The 19,469-nt window shown below is 39.6% G+C and overlaps 1 protein-coding gene across 1 annotated transcript; it reads left to right on the forward strand.

The window, feature by feature from the left end:
• The first annotated feature begins 265 nt into the window (after window positions 1-265).
• On the forward strand, window positions 266-19,434 carry TFAM (transcription factor A, mitochondrial). Its single transcript, XM_065407346.1, has 7 exons — window positions 266-393; window positions 976-1,109; window positions 4,041-4,111; window positions 8,033-8,182; window positions 11,011-11,106; window positions 13,457-13,513; window positions 18,516-19,434. Exons 1-7 carry the CDS (start codon window positions 332-334, stop codon window positions 18,780-18,782), a joined length of 837 nt encoding a protein of 278 aa, XP_065263418.1. The 5' UTR covers window positions 266-331; the 3' UTR covers window positions 18,783-19,434.
• Window positions 19,435-19,469: the final 35 nt, after the last annotated feature.

The following is a 19,469-nucleotide window of genomic DNA, read 5'->3' on the forward strand; positions in this document are numbered from 1 at the left end:
TTGAGCTGTCAGCCTGAGCCCGAGCCTCGAGGGGGTGGGACCCAGCCGCTATTGGCCCAGCCCCGCCGCGGGCACCTCCGCCTCCCCGCTAGTCCCCGGAAGACGCTACAGGGGCGGCGCGCCGTACTCCCCGCTCAGCCCCTCCCTTTGCACGCGCCATCCTCCTCCCCCCCCCCGTCCCCCGGTTCGGAGCATGCGCTTTGGGGCCTATGCTGTCCCGAGGCCCTGTTCCATCTAAGAGGCGGGACCCACTTCTTCCCACATTGCACCGCGCTAGCAGCGCGCGCGGCTCTGACCTGACGAGCGTCCTGTTGTTTTGTGTGTCGGTGTCATGGCGGCCGCGTTGCTGGGCCGGGCCCTGGCCGCTCTTCCTAGCGCTCGGCACATTCTCAGGTGAAGGCACCGCCCGGGGCTAGCGGCGAAACTTCGGAGTGAGCCGGACTCCTGGTCCTCCCAGCGCATCTGTTTCCATCCCGCCCCAGCCACCCTCCTCCCGTCCCCTCACTCCGCCTTCCCCCTATGGGCAGCGCCCCCGGGTGCCCCCCGCGCAACGTCCCATCCTCTCCTGCAGGACCCTTCGGGCACCCTCTGCGCATCGTCCCCTCCCCGGCCGCAGCACCCTTCGGGCACCCTCCGCGCATCATTCCCTTCTTCCGTTCTCCCCTGTGGCCCTCTTTGCTCATAGGAGGGAGCGTGTCCTTGGGTGGGGGTGATAGAAGCTTTCAGTGGCTTGGGAAGTGGCTGACCCAAGCCTGGTTACAGATGCGGAGTTGTTTCTGGAGGAGCTCCTGTGCATTTGGGCCGGGAATATGATGGGCTGTAAATGTTAGTTGTGGGCTTATTCTGGAGTCTGGTAATACTGCTTACATCGGGATTGTAAACTAATGGTCACGTTATTTATTTTGAAGTGTAATTTACAACTGAGTTTACATATTGATGTATTTTTAATATCTGATAACTTTGCGTGTGTTAAAGATGCAGTACTACATACTCAGTGGAGAAGTGGTTTTCAAAACAGATCAATTCAGATAATCCTCCAAAGCGACCCTTAACAGCCTACTTTCGTTTTGTAAAAGATCAGCAGCCCATTTTTAGAAAACAAAATCCAGGTAAGGAACTCTAAAGAAACTTAGCATTAGAATAAATGTTATTTTTGTTTCAAAAACTGCTTAGAAACGTAAATAAAATCATTTCATTTTAGTATGAATTTGTTAAGATGTGTTGGCAGTTCTGTTTATAGAACCCAGTTTTATTTCAGATGTGTGTGCACTTTTTTCCTTTGGCTTAAAAAACTAGATAAGTATTTGAGTCAAACTATATATTATATGAATAAATAAACTTTAAAAGAACATATTAAAGTGATAAAATCCAGTAAAATTAAATATCAGTATTGAATGTTAGATACACATACTACCCATAATTTATATTAGCTCTAAAAAATTTGAATTTTAATTCATTCAGAGTAGAATAAATATTTGTTATATGGACAAGGTACTTAATATGAGAACTTCAAAAAAGAACCCCATTAAATATTTGCGTTGTAATGATTAGCATTCTTCCATTGCATGTGAATATTTCTTTTCATGCACATGAAAAAGAATTTTTGATTATGTACCAATGCCCAGTACAAGCTTTTATTCTGATGCTTTATCTAGTAATTTGCTGAGCTTTGAAAATGGTGGGTCTGTCCATAACCTAAATTGGGAAAGGGCAAATATTTTTAAGAGTGGGTGTCTTTCCCTTGAATATTTTTAGTTGTCCTAAAGTATGTGTATGTTAAGGCTTTCATTCCTATTCATAGCCAACGAGAGCTGCAAAATTGAATATTGTTCCAATATGGAAAAATTCATTTGGGAATGAGGAAACTTGGTCTAATTGAGGATTACTGTTTGTAGAAATGATTGTTTTAAAGTATTGAAACTAAATTATGATTTATGATCATCTTGGACAAGTTTTGAGGTAACTCACTTTAAACGATAAACAGTTGAGAATTCTTAAGTCATTTGGCTGTAGAGAGGTTATAATCAGAAAGTTCTCCTATTAAAATATGCTTGAAGATCTTGTCCAGTTACCTACCCAGATCCCAGTGCATGATCTCTTCCTGTGCCTTAGGCTTTGTCTACACTACCAAGTTTTGTTGCCCAAAACCGCCTTGGACACCACCCTGAAACTAACTGACAGTTAAGGCAGATCACAGAGCACCAGTGTTATGCATTCCTGGTATGAAATATTAAGATGTGCTAACACATTCAATGCTAACTTAAGGGATGCATGGAAGGAAGATGTAGATACATAGAGGGGACAGTAATCTAGCCTAAAGGTGACAGATATGAATAACTGTAGCAAATTATTCACCTGGGGAAAAAACACTGTTGCACTTGTCTCATTGGGCCAATATAGAAGAGTGTTTCAGACCACAATTGCTGCCGGAGCATCCATGAGCCATCCAGACAGCATCTATAAAAATCCCTACATTGTAAATCTATGCTATAAACAGCACCATGCGACACTCCCCTTTCAGAATTGCGGGGGAAGTATCTGACAGCTGAGTGTGCTGCTCCCTTTTGGGAACAAGGAAGAAATCATTGGAATGCTCCTGCTCTGCCCTGCACTAGGAACACAGCAGCCCCTGCTTTGACATTCCTTAGCACAGAGATCTCACAGAGTTACTCATGATGCCGCTCCCGGCAGCTGAGGAGGCTGTGGGAGAACATGGAGGGAATCCTCCCAAGATGCTCAGCGATCAGCTCCGCCTTCCCACAACACTGCACTGTGGGATACATACCCACAGTGCATTGCTCATACTGTCGATGGTGCCCACAGTGTGGATGTTATCTGTCGACAGAGGAAGCAAGTGTGAACACCCTTTCGCGATTTTTGTTTTGTTGACCTTTGGGTGTCAACATAAGTTTTGTCGACAAAACTTGGTAGTGTAGACAAAGCCTTAGTCTACAAATTAGTATATTCCATCCCAGGGGCACAAAAAGTTTTTTGTAGACCTGATAAAGTATTAGTGTTCCTCATCTTGATAAAGTTACCCTTCTTTTCTCCTAAAAACTAATAGTCCATGGCAAAATGTGGCATTGTTGAGTGGAGTTGAAAGGAGAGGCTGACCCATGTATTCTAGGTCTGTCTTGTCTTCCTATACTTTTGAGCCTGAATGCTTAGGTTCAGTCATGTCAATAATGGAAAAGCGGAACTGGCATTTTTGGAAAGTGTGTTGGGGGGGAGGAATTGAGCCTATGCCCTTTCCCTCACTAGGATGTGTAAAGAAACCCTTGAAGGATTTTTGTCAACAAAAATCTTAATTGCTTCTATTTTACAAGTTCAAGTCTTGTTTGACCTGAAAAAACTTTCTGATTGAAGAATTTGTGAAATGATGATATTACAGAAGTAAGGAGTGAAAGCTAATTGAGAAGGGAAGGGCATTTTAGGCAGAGTCTCTAAACCATTGTTTGGGGGAAATTGGGGATTGTTAACTTATTTAATTTCAATGATTGACATTTTAGATGAAGTACCTGCCATTTGAAGATTCAACACCACTTCTCATTCAGTTAAGGTGTAAAACTGAACCTGTACCTGGTCTATTCCAGCAGATCCTCTGGCAAAACGAGGAAAGTTGAGACTTGACTTTCCTGGTATTTCTAAGTAAAAAACAAAAACAAGCAGAAACTTTAAAAAAACAAACAAAAAACTCTCTCAGTTTGTATATGCAGTGTAAAGAAGAAAAAAGAAACATAAGCCCAACTTCTAAAAAATTCTGTGTAGGTCATATAAAAAAATGCCTGTTTCTGAAATAGTGATATTTAATCTTTCCTTTTAGGAATAAAAGAAAAGCTATCTTATTCACCTGGTGTTCACAATTTCTTGTACTGGCACATTAGGACAGGTTTTATGGAAAAAGAATATGTCTGTGGCAGAAAAATACCGGTAGCAAATTCTTTCCTGGGGAAAACGAAAAACATTTTAAACATTAAAACGGGTTCAGTTTTCTTACTCTCTTGTAAACTAAGAAGTTAAAAATTTCTTCTGTTTCACAGATGTGAGCATTTTGGAGATAGCAAAAAAAATTGCATATGCTTGGAAAGAGCTACCAGTGTCAGAGAAACAAGTAAGCTTGATTTTTTTTCTTTTGTTTTATGCTCTTTCAGTTGCATATTGAGTCTTATTTTTATGTTGGCTGGGTTTGGTGTGTCTTATCGAAGGAAATTTTGTTGAAAAGGTTGTAGCATGGCAACTTATAGTATCTGGAGTTCTCAGATTTTTGGGACCACCCCATCACTCAGGTTTTAGACCTGGGTATGGGACAAATGGTATTGTAGAAATTGATCTCTCCTACTAATAATGAACAAGGATAAAGTGCATACTGATTCTTTTAGAACTGTTGTCTTAAACACTTGATCATAAAGTGGTGTTGACTGATTTGCAGTCCTTAGCAAATGGCTCCACTTCTTTCATAATGAGAATTCCCAGAGGTCAGTACTTTGGACAGTTGCTCACCTTCCCTGAGAGAAGTGTCATGGGATTCTACAAGGTTCTGTTTTACTCCCTTTTGATCAATTAATATATGTAGTTATTCTGATGGTTAGGAAGGAAATACATGCCATTGTGTTTTTTAGTGTGTTAAGCAAAAGCTCTGTTTTTTTTTTTTTTTTCCTCATCTGATCCTATTGAGAGCTGGCTGAGGTTCAATCCAGAGGAGACTGAAATAGTACTTGTAGGTTGTTAAGCAATTGGAAGGATTGGCAAAGGCTATAGTGACACCCCTGAGGGTGCATGGTGCTGTTTGTAGCATAGATTTATAATTCAGGGATTTTTTATAGATCCTGGATGGCTCATGGATGCTCAGGGAGCAACTGTGGTCTGAAACACTCTTCTATATTGGCCCGATGAGACAAGTGGAACAGTGTTTTTTTCCCAGATGAATAATTTGCTACAGTTATTCATATCTGTCACCTTTAGGCTAGACTATTGTCCTCTCTATATGTCTACATCTTCCTACCATCCATAACTTAAGTTAGTATTGAATGTGTTAGCACATCTTAATATTTCATACCAGGAATGCATAATACCTGTGCTCTGTGATCGTCATTAACTGCTGATTAGTCTCAGGGTGAAGTTCAAGGTGTTGGTTTTAAGATATAAAATTCTAAATGGTTTGGAATCTGATTAACTTGAAATTTGTCTGTCACTGTTTGATATTTATAGGTGTGGGAATGGGCTTCTGGTGGGCATTTTCTAAGAAAGAGACTTCAAATCTGGAAATCTTTGTTCTTCCACAAGAAGCCTGGCTTTAACTTTTGGGGCCTGCTGTTAATGCACTTTTTTTCCCCCCTTGGGTGTTCGTGGAAGAAGCAAGCTGAAGTATTTAAGATATTTAGATTTGTGATGGTTGTATTGGGGGGAAAAAACTATTACAAAGATTTTAATTTTGATATTTTATTTTAATTGTTATAGTATAAATCTATGTGCTTTGTAATATGTAAGTGAAATAAACTGCATAAATCTTGTTGCTCAGATATAGCACCTAAACTTGATGTATTATAGAAAATAGCTATTCAGAGGGGTCCCACATGATTATACTAACCTATATACTTCCTGTTTCTCTTGGTCTCCTGTCTTTGTGCTGTTATGGTAAATGAGACTCCCTTTTTGTGAGAGATCACATAGTACAGTCTTTCCTCCTGATGAGATTATGATCCTGGAGTTCAGGCTCTAATCTGTTGAAAGTAATTTCTCTAAAGGTACTATCTGTGTGAGATTTTTCACTTCTGGGTCTTAACTTCTTAATGCAAGACTGGGAAACTTGTGCGTTACCTCTCCTTTTGATCCTTGAGGGCAGCAATAGAGAGGTAGAGTATGAGCTAGGGTCCCCGGTGCAATTGCTACCCAATGCAGAATATAAATGCTGCCCTTGGAACATTCCAAGCCAGTTGCTTCTTGACTACAGTTATAAAAGGAACTCCCTGTTGGAGGCAGCACCTGACTGTCCATTGCTCCAGTTCTAGCCTGGTTTCCAGTAACATATCAGGTATTTATCTTCATATTTCCTCTCTGCTTTCCTGTCAAATCTGCTCTGTTAGCTATATTTTTGAGGCCTTTGCTTTGGGTACTTTGGTGACTCAGCACTTTGGCACCTGCTTTGGAGCTTGAGTGCAATTAGTTTCTGGTACTCTGCACTACTTCGGCACTCCAGCACTAGTCATCTTGGCCCAAGCATCCTTGCTGTGGTGCTAGCAGTGTTCTAAGATTAGTTCTCAGGACAAATTTTTTGGTGGCCTCAGAGTGCGGCCACGAACTCTTGGTGGTGGCCACTCTCATATTTTTTTTCCTAAAATACTTGATTAGCTTTAGGAAAAACAAATAAAGATGCACATATACACGTCCAAATCATTGTAATTTAGTTATTGCTAGCTGGTAAGTCTGTTGCGAAAAGTGATAGTAACAAACAAAAGTATCATTTTTCACAGCAGACTTACTCAGCCCTGGCAAGCCTTGGGACAAATTAAGTCCTGGATGGGGGGGTGTCGGGGCAATGGGGTGTGTGGGTGGGTGGCTGGGGGAGGCAGCGGGGGGCTGGAATCTGAAGCCCCATGACCAGATCCCAAAGCCCCATGGACGGGGGATGGAGCCTGAAGCTGTGCAGCTGGAGCCTGGGGCCTCCTGTCGCGCAGCCGGAGCCCTGGGGTGGAGCCTGAAGCCCCGCAGCCGGAGCCTGCTGCCCTGCTTTCCCAGAGCTGAAGCCCAAAATCTGAGCCCTACTACCGCAGGGAAGGTGGGGAAATCACTGGCTGCCTGCTCCTCCAGTGTTATGCCTCAGGTGTCTCCAGAGGGTGGCAGTGGCCAACCCCTGCTGGCAGCCCCACAACCAACACCAAGGCGGTGCATCCAAGAGAAACAGGGAGGGATGGCTACTTTGTGAGAGGAGGGAATTGGATGGTATTTGGGGGAAATCAGGAGAGTAACTCTTCAGCTGTTCTTGGGCTTGCATGCAGCCAGCTTGATAAGTGACAGAGCTAGTGTACTCTGAGTTATTACAGCTGTCTCTGAAGCCAGACAGGAGCATTCAGAAGCATTAGGAGGCCCATCACTGGTGTAGTTGCTGCATTAGCTCTTAACTAATGGAATCTGATATAGTGGTAGTTAACACATTGGTTAGCTTTTCAATCAAAATGATGGTGTGTACCATTGATACAGTTGCTGTGAATGCATAATATGATACATGCATGGCAGAGGGTCTAAAGAGTAGTTATATCTAATTACTGTTGTGTCGATCATGAGGTTACTTCATCCTGAAGACTAACTCCCATGGATTATGTCCCCCCCCCCCCAGGGAAAGGAGGGGCAGGACAAAGATATGGGGCTGTTACACATGGGAGGTGGGGAGCTCATGTTACAAGAACTCTTCTTTGCTAGAGATGATGTGCATCTCTGCTGCATTGATTATTTCTAGGGACTCTGTGTAGCCTGATGATTCTGTTTACTGCATGGCAGGCCAATATCTGTATCCTGCTATAGCCTGCATGGTTTGGAAGGCTGTTTGATCTTTAGAGTGTTTTAAAGCAGTGGTTCTCAAACAGGGGTACTCATATCCTAGGGGGTACACAGAGGTCTTCCAGTGGGTATATCAGTTCATCTAGATATTTGCCTACTTGTACAACAGACTACATAAAAAGCATTAGCGGTCAGAATAAACTAAAATTTCATACAGACAATGACTTGTTTATACTGCTCTGTATACTGAAATGCAAGTACGATATTTATATTCCAGTTGATTTATTTTAGAATTATATGGTAAAAATGAGAAAGTAAGCAATTTTTCAATAATAGTGTGCTGTGGCACATGTATTTTTATGTCTGATTTTGTAAGCAAGTAGTTTTTAAGTGAGCTGAAATTTGGGGATACGCAAAACAAATCAGACTCCTGAAAGGGGTACAGTTGTCTGGAAAGGTTGAGAGTCACTGTTTTAAAGGTAGAATGTTTAGCTGAAATTGACAGTTATGGTTGCTTTCATGATTTTTGTGCTTATAGACATATGAAGCAGCTGCAAAGGTAGAGAGGCAAGCATACAAAGAAGAACTGGCCAAATACAAAGCACAGTTAAGTCCAGCCCAGATAGTAGCTTTGAAAGAAGAAAGGAGACAAAAACGGGCAAAAAGAAAAGCAACGAGGAAAAAGAGGGTAAGTACTCAAAATGTGATTTCATTTTCCCTTTTAAGGTAACTTAAATGTATTAATCTGGTTGTTTCAAATGGTTATTAAACATGACTACAATGCAAGGCTAGAAATAATGTTTTAAAGGAATGCTGTCAGGTTAAAAATCATACTTAAATCATTACTGATGTTTCCTGTAATACTTTAGTTTATTAATTGATTACTTTATTTAATTTGCTTCTCACTATGCTATACTTTTTTCCATTTCACTTAACTGAGACTGTGAAAATAGACCAGCCAGTTTCACCTTCTGGTGCATGAGAATCAGCACAGTCCTGCAGTATTTGGTTGCGTATGCTGCAAAGCCAATTATTAACCCTTATTTGCCACAGCCTGAAATAGTCCCCTCTGCCAAGGTGAAGATGGCAGATAATTTCAGCAAAACGAACAAGTAACAGTGACTAGGTAGCAAGTGCTCCACTCCAGTTATTTCCCATATGGACAGTGTCCTGGAAGAGGCCTGTCAGGAGGGAGCAACACCACCAGAGGTCTCCAAGTGGAGGAGGTGTCCTGGAAATAGCTTTTCATGAGGATTCAGTCCACCAGCCCCCGAATTTCTCAGCTCCAGGATGTTATCCAGTTGACTAAGCCTCCCCAAAACCATTGTAGCCACCAACACCTATACTAGACTAGGTAGTAAGGTTGGCACTTCACATGTCCTTTGTATCAGAGTAAGAACTCCAGAATTAAGAAATGTAAATATTCTCCTTCCACTCCTTCTGTGATGGGTTCATCCTGGGGTGCCACCTGGAACTTGAGCACCGAGCCCCCTAACCCACCAGCCTGGGCTCCTTCTCACACTGTACTGCTGTGACAAGCTGCAAAGCCCTCCAGCCTACACTTTCACCCACATTCATACAGGTAAGGGACACACCCAGCTGCAGTTACACGCAGGCTCTCTAACCATCAGCTTCCCAGCCTGGGACCCCAGAGCAGTACCATCCTGCCCTGGTCAAATCTGGTCAGTATATGGGTTTAATATGCGGTTCGCCTCTCCCTCAATGTGAAGAGAACAATGCACACTTGTGGTAACCAAGCAGAGATATTCCCCAAGCCTTCCAGTCAAAGCTCACTGGTTTAGATTAAAATAAAAACAAGTTTATTAACTACAAATGGTTATTAGATTATTTGATTTTAAGTGATTATAAGGGATAGCAACAGATCAAATCAGATTATCTAGCAAATAAACAAAAAACCCACACTAAGCTTAATATACTAGATAGATTGGATATGAATTAGCAGATTATCAGCCTAAGAGATGATACAAGCAGGCTGCAGATCCTTAAGGGGCAAGATGCACTTGCTTTACAGCTTGGAATCCCCAGGTGTTTCATACACAGGCTAGAAATCCCTTTAGTCCAGCACTTCCCCCAGTTCAGTCTTTGTTCCTCAGGTATTTCCAGTAGTCTTCTTGAGTGGGGAGTGAACAACCACAGATGATACTCCCTGCCTTATATAGTTTTAGCATATGGCAGGATCCCTTTGTTTCAAAACTTGGTTCCCAGGCCAGTTTGTGGAAAAATACTGACATCCCAAGATGGAATCCAGAATCATGTGACCTGGTTACTTACATGTCCTTGTAGAGTCATAGCAGCCATTACTTGCAGGCTGTTAGGAGTGTCCTCAGTAAGGCTCACCAGGTGGGAGATAAGCTTCTCTGAGGGCCTGTTGTTTTCTCTAATGGCTTATTGCCCTGAATAGGCCCTTCCCAATCAGCTATCTAGACTGAAAGCATCTTGTCTAGTGGGCATCGCCCAGGTGTAGCTACATTTGAAATACAGATACGTAGTCAATATTCATAACTTCAGATACAAAAAGATACATGCATACAAATAGGATAATCATATTCAGCAAATCATAACTTTTCCAATGACACCTCACATGACTTATCTTGCATAAAATATATCCTAATTATGCTATAATCATATCATATAATAATATTACTATGAAGAATATCGGGTGCAGTGTCATACCTTCATCTTCCCCTGAAGAAGAGGAACTTTTGGATTTAAAACTATAAGTAATGGAAGAAACAACTCAGGAAAAGCTCTTTAAAGCAGACTGTTTTGATCTAATGCTTTGCAATGTAGTTACCTCTCAATATGAGTCCAGAGCCTGTCCAATGAGTGCAGGAAAATGCTGATCGGGGTAAAGTGAAACTACAAAACAACTTCTCCATTGTCCTAAAGAAGGAGCTGTCTATCTTCCTCTAATTAATGCTTGAAAATATCATAAAATCACAATTGGCGCAATCCAACAAATGGAGGTTCCCAGGCAAGGCCAGAAATTTTATGCTCTGTTTAGTATCAAAGGCAAATTGTTAACCTGCTTAAGATAGATGTGGCAGGAGCCTTACTAATAAATTAACCACTCATTTTTGTTCAAGGAGTCCACTGATAGCGAAATAAAAATGACCCTTAGAAGAAACTGAGATGTTTAGTGCAGCCCTCCACACTTCAGTTCATGTAGCTAGGCATGATCCCTTCCTCCAATAGGCTCAAATCTAGCCTATTGTCTCAATCTGGGTTAAAATATGAGTCGGTTCACAAGTGAAGACTAGTTTAGTTTGGTGTTAGTGTAAACCTTAATTGTCCACAGTGTAATGCAATTTTGCATAAGAAATTGATCTTTTTGTAAAATGCTTCTTTTTTTTTTAGTAAGTGTAAAATGGTCAATAAAAAGCTAATGGTATAATCAGCTTTGCTAAAAGGAATTGAAACAAATTATAAATATATATAATCAGTGGGTTGACTCATTCACAGAAAAATAACTTCTGCCTTCTTACAATTTTTTAGGAATTAACAGTGCTTGGAAAGCCTAAAAGACCTCGTACTGGCTTTAACATTTTTATGTCTGAACACTTCCAAGAAGCTAAGGGAATTTCAGTTCAGGTAAACAAGACAAAATTGGTTAACTTTAGATTTCTTCATTGTTAAAATGACTATCTTCCAAAATTTGTTGCATTCAGAAAATTTGTTCTAGCTTCTCCTATGGGTAACAATTCAAACAGTTCAGTGTTTCTGGATCTTTCTTTGCTAGGCAGAAGTGGGAATTTTTAGGGCATGGTTGAACGCTTGCTGCTAATTGCTTGCTATCCAAACTGAGCCACTCAGTGAATACATGGACTTAATAAATCAGAAAGTCTTAGCTGGAATTGATATGCAAACTAGACACAATCAACTCAGGGCTAAATAGGGATTGGGAATGGCTGAGCCATTACAAACATTGAATCTATCTCCCCTTGTAAGTATTTTCACACTTGCTTCTTATCAAACTGTCTGTACTGAGCCATCTTGATTATCACTTCAAAAGTTTTTTTCCTCTTACTTAATTGGCCTCTCAGAGTTGGTAAGACAACTCCCACCTGTTCATGCTCTCTGTATGTGTGTGTATATATATCTCCTCAATATATGGTTCACTCTATATGCATCCGAAGAAGTGGGTTGTAGCCCACGAAAGCTTATGCTCTAATAAATTTGTTAGTCTCTAAGGTGCCACAAGTACTCCTGTTATTCTTGCAGTACTGTACACTCTGAAGACTTATTCAGTGTACCCTCTTATTCAGTAACTGGAGAATTCCATTTTTCCCTGCTTCTTTCTTAGGTCGAAACATAGGGTTGCATCACTTTAATGAAGACCTTGTCTGCACAAGAAATTTGCACCAATTTAACTTCAGGTGTGAATTTAAACTGATTGGAGTAAGTCATGTGTGGACATGATGACTTTGGTTTAAGTGTGGCTTATTTTTGGATTAGCTTCAGCCTGTTCCAAATTGACTTAAACTATAAATAAGCCATATAGAAGGTTGCCCCAGTTTAACCAAATCAGCACTTGTCTATACAGTGAGGTAATGCATTCTACTGGGTGTGATTTCTAAAGCATGCTAATGTGTTGATTGATCTATGTAGATCCTGCTAGTGTGCCATAAAGGTTCCCTAATAAACTTTAACATACATGTTTCAAACAGTACTATGTGAAAGCACACCAGCAGGATCTACAGATGCAAAACCTAATTAAAATAGATTCAAATCATGATAAAGTTGATCTGACTGGATAGAAAACTATATTTAACCCATGCTTAGTATCAAGGCCACTAATTTCCCAGCTGAGTGGAAGGAACTCTTTGATATCCTGCAATTACGTTTGATTATATGGAGAGGGTCAGCGAGTGATGCAAGGCATTTTTCGCTGAGGTGATCCATTCATATAATCAACCAGCTTATTTCCCTAGAACTAAGATGATCAGGAATAGTAAGTGTAAACTGTATGTCTCATGAAGGTATAGGTCAGTGGCTCTCAGTCTTTCCAGACTACTGTATCCCTTTCAGGAGTCTGATTTGTCTTGTGAACCTCCAAGTTTCACCTCACTTAAAAACTAACTAGATGGACAATAACAGAAATATATAGATGATCCCCTTGGCAGACTACCCATAAGTCTGCCCATTTATGCTTGAACTAGTTAATTGGTTTTTGTTTCACTTTTGCATTGGAGCAGACTTTTAGTGATGGGGAAGTATCCACCTCCCAAAAAGTCAGACTATCACTTATGAGTGGTGTATTCATTCCACCTTGTTTAGTCTCCTCTTCTTGCTCTCTTCCTTGTACCCTCAATTCTCCATCTGTTTTCTAACATCTGCCTACCTTCCAATTCAGCAAACACCTTCATCTTCTATCCTTACTTTTCCCCCATAACCAATTTTATTCCTAGCTAGCTTCCTCATATTTAGCCCTTCCCTTTTGTGTGTTTTCCCATGTTTGCTCCCCCTGGCTCTAGTCACCTTTCTGTGACGTTCTGGGTGCCCATGAGCAAGTCAATTCACCTCTATTTCTCCATCTGTAAAAAGGTCAAAATTACCAGTCCCAGTTTACCTATTTCATGAAGACTTTGACAGTATTTATAAAGTTCAAATAATATTTACAAACGGTGTGAAATAATCAAGATGTCTAATTTGTAAAGTACATGCAGATAGCACTTCAGAGATTTTGGTCATTTCCTTGTTGATGATTGTTCACGAAACAGTGTGTGCTGGTATTCTGTACTGGTACATACTGTCCCATCTCAAGCAGTGCACAACTTTCCATTTTAAGAGGACGAAGAATGGAGGTTTTTACTGGAATCAAAGGTATTTAGCTGTCAACTAATTTTGCTTTAGGAGGACTTTAGTCCCTTTTAGCTTATACGCTTGAGAATCTCATGATCCAAATTTTTTACATGAGTTTGAGAGAGTTTGTATTTTGTAGGCAAAGATGAAGCATTTATTTGAAGAATGGCAAGATCTATCCAGTTCTCAAAAGCAGGTATGTGTCTAGCTTTTGGTGAGGCTCCAGTTCAGCTAAGTGTTATCCAACTACAGAATGACAGTTTAGTCATTCTGACTCCAGAACACTCTTGTAAATTCCAGTTACACCGACCTTTTATTATAGTTAAAGTGCGTTTTTTACTAAAGGATTTTATTTTCATTTCTTTTATAAATTCTTGAAACCAGTTACACTTCAAGCTGAAATGTCTCATGTTGATTCTTAACACAACAGTGACCATTTTAAAAAAAATATTGATAACATTTCATTAAGCAGTGGAATGGGTGGGTGTTGTTGGGGAGGAATATTGATTCCTGAGTATGAAAGGAAAAAACAGTTAAATTTTTCAAATTAACTTCTTGCTTTCATAAATGAAATTAGATCTTTTTAAAAACTTCAAACTAGTAATGGATTTGGTTCTCATGGGGAATGAGATCTTTTACTATGTTTAATAGAAATTTTAAAAATAACACTGTTACATGCATGGGAAAAATCTTACTTCATGTGGCTTTTTTACTGTCTTTAACAGTGCACTGAGGTATGATGCTCCAGATCTGTATATAAGAATATTTGAAGCATTCCACATTAAAATAGTATAAAAACTAGGGCTGTTGATTAATTGCAGTTAACTCACGCGATTTAAGTAAAAAAAAATTAATCGCGATTAAAAAAAAAATCGCGATTAATCGCAGTTTCAATTGCACTGTTAAACAATGGAATACCAGTTGACAAATATTAAATATTTTGTATGTTTTACTACATTTTCATATATATTTTATTCTGTGTTGTAATTGAAATCAAAGTGTATAATATTTTTGATTACAAATATTTGCACTGTAAAACTGATTTAAAAAAAAATAGTATTTTTTAGTTCACCTCAGACAAATAGTGTAGTGCAATCTCTGTTGTGGAAGTGCTACTTACAAATTTAGATTTTTGTTGTTTTACATATCTGCACTCAATAATAAAACAATGTCAAACTTCAGAGCCTACAAGTCCACTCAGTCCTACTTCTTGTTCAGCCAATCGCTAAGACAAACAAGTTTGTTTACATTTACAGTAGATAATGCTGCCCTCTTCTTATTTACAATGTCACCAGAAAGTGAGAACAGGCCATTCGCATGGCACTTTTGTAGTCGGCATTGCAAGGTATTTACGTGCCAGATATGCCAAATATTCGTATACCCCTTTATGCTTCGGCCACCATTCCAGAGGACATGCTTCCATGCTGATGATGCTCGTTTAAAAAAAAAAAAATGTGTTACTATTCTCCCCAAGGAGTTCAGTCACAAATTTAAGTATGTCCCCTGCTCTGTTTTACCTGCTTTCTGCCATATGTTTCATGTTATAGCAGGCTCAGATGATGACCCAGCATATGTTGTTCATTTTAAGAACACTTTCACTGCAGATTTCACAAAACGCAAAGACGGTACCAATGTGAGATTTCGAAAGATAGCTATGGCACTCGACCCCAGGTTTAAAAATCTGAAGTGCCTTCCAAAATCTGTGAGGGATGGGGTGTGGAGCCTGCTTTTCAAAGTCTTAAAAGAGCCACACTTCGATGTGGAAACTACAGAACCCGAACCACTAAAAAAGAAAATCCATCTTCTGCTGGTGGCATCTGACTCAAATAATGAAAATGAACATGTTGGTCCATACTGCTTTGGATTGTTATTGAGCAGAACCTATCATCAGCATGGACGCATGTCCCCTGGAATGGTGGTTGAAGCATGAAAGGACATATGAATCTTTAGTGCATCTGGCACATAAATACCTTGCAATGCCAGCTACAAAAGTGCTATGTGAACGGCCTGTTCTCACTTTCAGGTGATATGGTAAACAAGCGGGCAGCATTGTTACCAGATTTGCCCATTACTTTGGGGTATGCTCATTTATTCGGGTTACTCTTCTGGGGAAGGGGATTCTGTAATTCTATCAATGTACTGCTTGTGTCACTTGTGTTTTCATATGGAGCTCTATTTCTCCCTTCTGCAAGTCCCCTCCCAATGGAGTTATCCTGCAGGACCTAGGTTCCCTAGGGCTGGGTTTCTCCAGCCCCAAAAACGGACGGACATGCACACGCCCCTGGGCTCCATGGACTGGGTCAAGCAGCACTTTCAAGCTGTTACCCTTATGCGTCCCAGATTCAGCACGTCCCTATCCCCACTCTCACAACACAATTGTACTGGCAGTAACCTACTTGATGAGCAAACCCCACAGTTTTGGGCGCTGCAGGGATCTTTAGCTTAGGTAAAAGAAGCGTTGCTGTAGAGTGAATGGAGGGAGCTAAAAACACAAAGTAAAGTTCAGCAAGAGAGAGAAGCAACCAACTTAACCATAAAAGTTATGTATTGAATAATAGTGATAACTACACAAGGAGGGCTAAACCAACGTAACATACATTATTAAAGGTTAATACCTAAGGTAGAAAGGAAAACAGAGAGAGCGAAAGAGGGGGATCTCACCCACTCCATGAGGCTTGAACTGGTCGGGGTTCCCAGGTGATGGTGGTAGTGGAGGGTCCTGAATGCTGGAGACAGGCAGAGCCCCCAGCACGATCAGTCAGGAGAAGATGGAGTTCCAGTGGAACTGATGCATAGTTTGGATCTAAGCATCAGAACCCTGACTAGAGGGTGAGTAGGGATTTTTGTAGAGAAAATAGTTGTTCAAGGGAGAACACTAGATTTGTTCATAGGTAAGTTGAAGACTCAAAGGTTTTTTCTTTAGGCTAGACAATAGGAGCTGATCACTCTTGGCTATGGGTGGTTTTTTCTTCCAGGGAGCTCACAATGCAACTAGGCTGCTTCAGTATTTGGATATCAATTAAGGATTCATTACTAGAATTGGTCTGATAATTGCTGAGCTGGGTGTGTGCAGACATAGGTTCATTCACATCTGGAGCAGAGATTCCCATGATGCAGTGCTTCCCTGCTTTTTCTGGTCCCAGAAATCAGTGTGTTTCTCTGTTCTCCATTCTGTATGTAAATTGAGATGTCTTCCTGTCCCATCTTTCATGCAGATGAGGCTAGGGGAGTTGTCTTTGCTCTCCATTCTGTATGCTAATGGAGATGTCTTAATCTTGTCACCCTTGTCAGGAGGGGTCTAGGTGTGTCTCCCAACGCCCTTCACTGCTCTCTGCAAGTTTTTTCCTCTGATGGGTTTTGGTTTAAGCAGAGGCTGGGGTGGGGTGGGGTGTCTTTCATGAGTCAGGCTGGATACTGCACCCTGGTTCCCCAAGAACACAGAGGTGTCTGGTATCAGCATTATCTCCTGCAAATGTAAACAAACTTGTTTGTCTGAGCAATTGGCTGAACAAAAAGTAGGACTGAGTGGACTTGTAGACTCTAAAGTTTTACATTGTTTCATTTTTGAATGCAAGATTTTTTACATAATTCTACATTTGTAAATTCAACTTTCATGATAGAGATTGCACAACAGTACTTGTATTAGGTGATTTGAAAAATACTATTTATTTTGTTTTTTTACAGTGCAAATACTTGTAATCAAAAATAAATATAAAGCGAGTACTGTACTCTTTGTATTCTGTTTTATAATTGAAATCAATATATTTGAAAATGTAGAAAACATCCAAAAATATTTAAATAAATAGTATTCTATTATTGTTTAATAGTGTGATTAATCATGATTAATTTTTGTAATCGCTTGACATCCCTAATAAAAACCCAATTGGCCTTTATTAATCTTGACTTTCTTTTAAACCTGCCATTTCTTGTCCTGAATTTCCTTTGTCCAAATAATGTTTGTTTGAATGTGTAATTGGAGCATACAGCTATTTTATATTTCATATTCTTTCTAGAGAGAAAATCAAATTTGAAATTGGTTGTGCAGAAATATCTGTTGGGTTTCTCTTTCCAGCTTTAATCCTTATGTACCCCAGCGTCATCAAACTTGTACTCCAATGCAAAACCTTAGTGACCTCAGAAATGGTAAGGCAGAATCATTTCCCAAATGCATGGAATGTGACAGTCAGATGTACTGATCTGTTGGCATAATTGATATAAAAGAATATGATCTTACTGTTAAGGTTTTGTGTTAAAGTGCAAATTTGAAGTTGAGGTCATTTATTGCTTTTTGGTATTTGTTGGAAACAAGAGCCTTATGGAGTATTGGAGTATATTATCATATCAATAGTTGAATGGAGAGAAATGCACAAGTCTTTCTACTTAACTTTTTATTTCCATTCTTCTAAAGTTTTGGATGGATGGAATTTGTCCTGCTGTAACCTTAACTGCCCCTATACATAGTATTTCTTTGCTAATATTTACTTAGCAATGGGGAAAAGGGAGAGTTAAAGATTTTATCTGGGGGTCTAATATGTCTGTGCAAATAGGTAACACACTTCTAATGTGCTCATAAGAAGACTTCATGCAAACAGAGTATATTATATTGTAAGCTCAAGATGGGGACTTGTGTGTCTGGGTGTAAAGCACCATGCTATACAAATAGTTTTTCTAACATTTAAAATTGAAAAGGCAGTTTCCTCATTAAAGTATTAAGTCTGAAATCTCAACATTGTTTCACTGCTCACGAGTTTAGTAGAGCATACAGCTAATGCCTTATCTGGTTTAGCTGAAATTGCTTAAAACATTCCAGAAGAGTAAATTTGCAAATTTTAAATATGCAATTGCCTGAATATTCTACTTCAACATAAGGCACTAGGATGGAGGGAAAATTGAAGGTGTAGAGGGGGCCTGAAGGTCTCAAGAAGCAAAAGACATGACAGCTCTTAGGAAAGTGAAGGTAGAGGTTACTGAGGAATTTGAAATAGACTTTGTCGTTTAAAGAGATAAATAACTTACTATGCAGCAACTTATTAGTGCTTTCATTTGTGAGTGAATTTGCTTCTAAGAAACAGATGCTTCAAATTCTTGTGGAGCATTGGGAAGGGGAAAATGTCATGGGATTTGGCAGAATTTTCATTTACAGAAACAGCCAGAATTTTACCTAAGGAAATATTGAAACATCTTAAATGATTTCTCAGACATATCTACAGCTTGCTGAAGATGACAAGGTTCGGTATGAAAATGAAATGAAGTCATGGGAGGAGCAAATGGTTGATGTTGGACGTGAAGATCTGATACGTTACAAAAACAGACTCAAAAAATCAGGAGTTGCAACAGAGAAGAAAACCATAAAAAAGGTTGTTTCAAAAAAGAGGGTTAAAACTATAAAGAAGATTCAAAGAACTAAAGATTCTTCATCGCCAGAAGTTATGGCAAAATTAAAGACAAAAAGTTCTGAAGAATAAAGCTGGTAAATGTTTTATATTTAATTACTTGATTGCCATGACTTTATTCTGCTTGTAAGTGTTAATGCACTTAGCACTAGCACTGAATTTTTGAAAAAAAAAAGTAAGATGGTTTATATAAGATATTTAAGAAAAAATTGGGTAAGAGGGATTTGAATATCTTTCTCAGAATTATCTAGAGAAATGATCTTTGCAGGTGTAACATAGTGTGTATAAACCTAATCAACATTAATCAAGCTGTGAATACTTTTGATACTGACTGATTGTGATGGGAAGAGCATTCTTGAGCCCACAATAATGCAGACAAGTGTTAGTTTTTGTAATTTATATGATATTTTAATGAAAGCAATCATAATCAACGATATTATCTTCTAGATGTTGTAACTAATTGGGAGGTGAAACTTGAGTTTACAACAGAGGTATGTTCTGTTTCCTCCCTAGTGTTAATAGCGCATGCATTAGCTGGAAATAAATGTCTAGCTGTGTATTTTTGCTAATTTCAGTTCCTCTCACAACAAATGTAAACTTCAGAATTATGTACACATTTAGTTTTGATACTTGCATCCATATTCATCTGTGTACCACTTTGTATGTATCACACATCTATGCATACATTTAAGTTGAATAGAATAAAAAAATCAATGAGTTTTGTACAAAATATTTTCCCTTGAGTTTTATGCCATTACT

The sequence above is a fragment of the Emys orbicularis genome, chromosome 7, assembly GCF_028017835.1.
Source record: "Emys orbicularis isolate rEmyOrb1 chromosome 7, rEmyOrb1.hap1, whole genome shotgun sequence".
NCBI classification, from domain to species: domain Eukaryota; kingdom Metazoa; phylum Chordata; order Testudines; family Emydidae; genus Emys; species Emys orbicularis.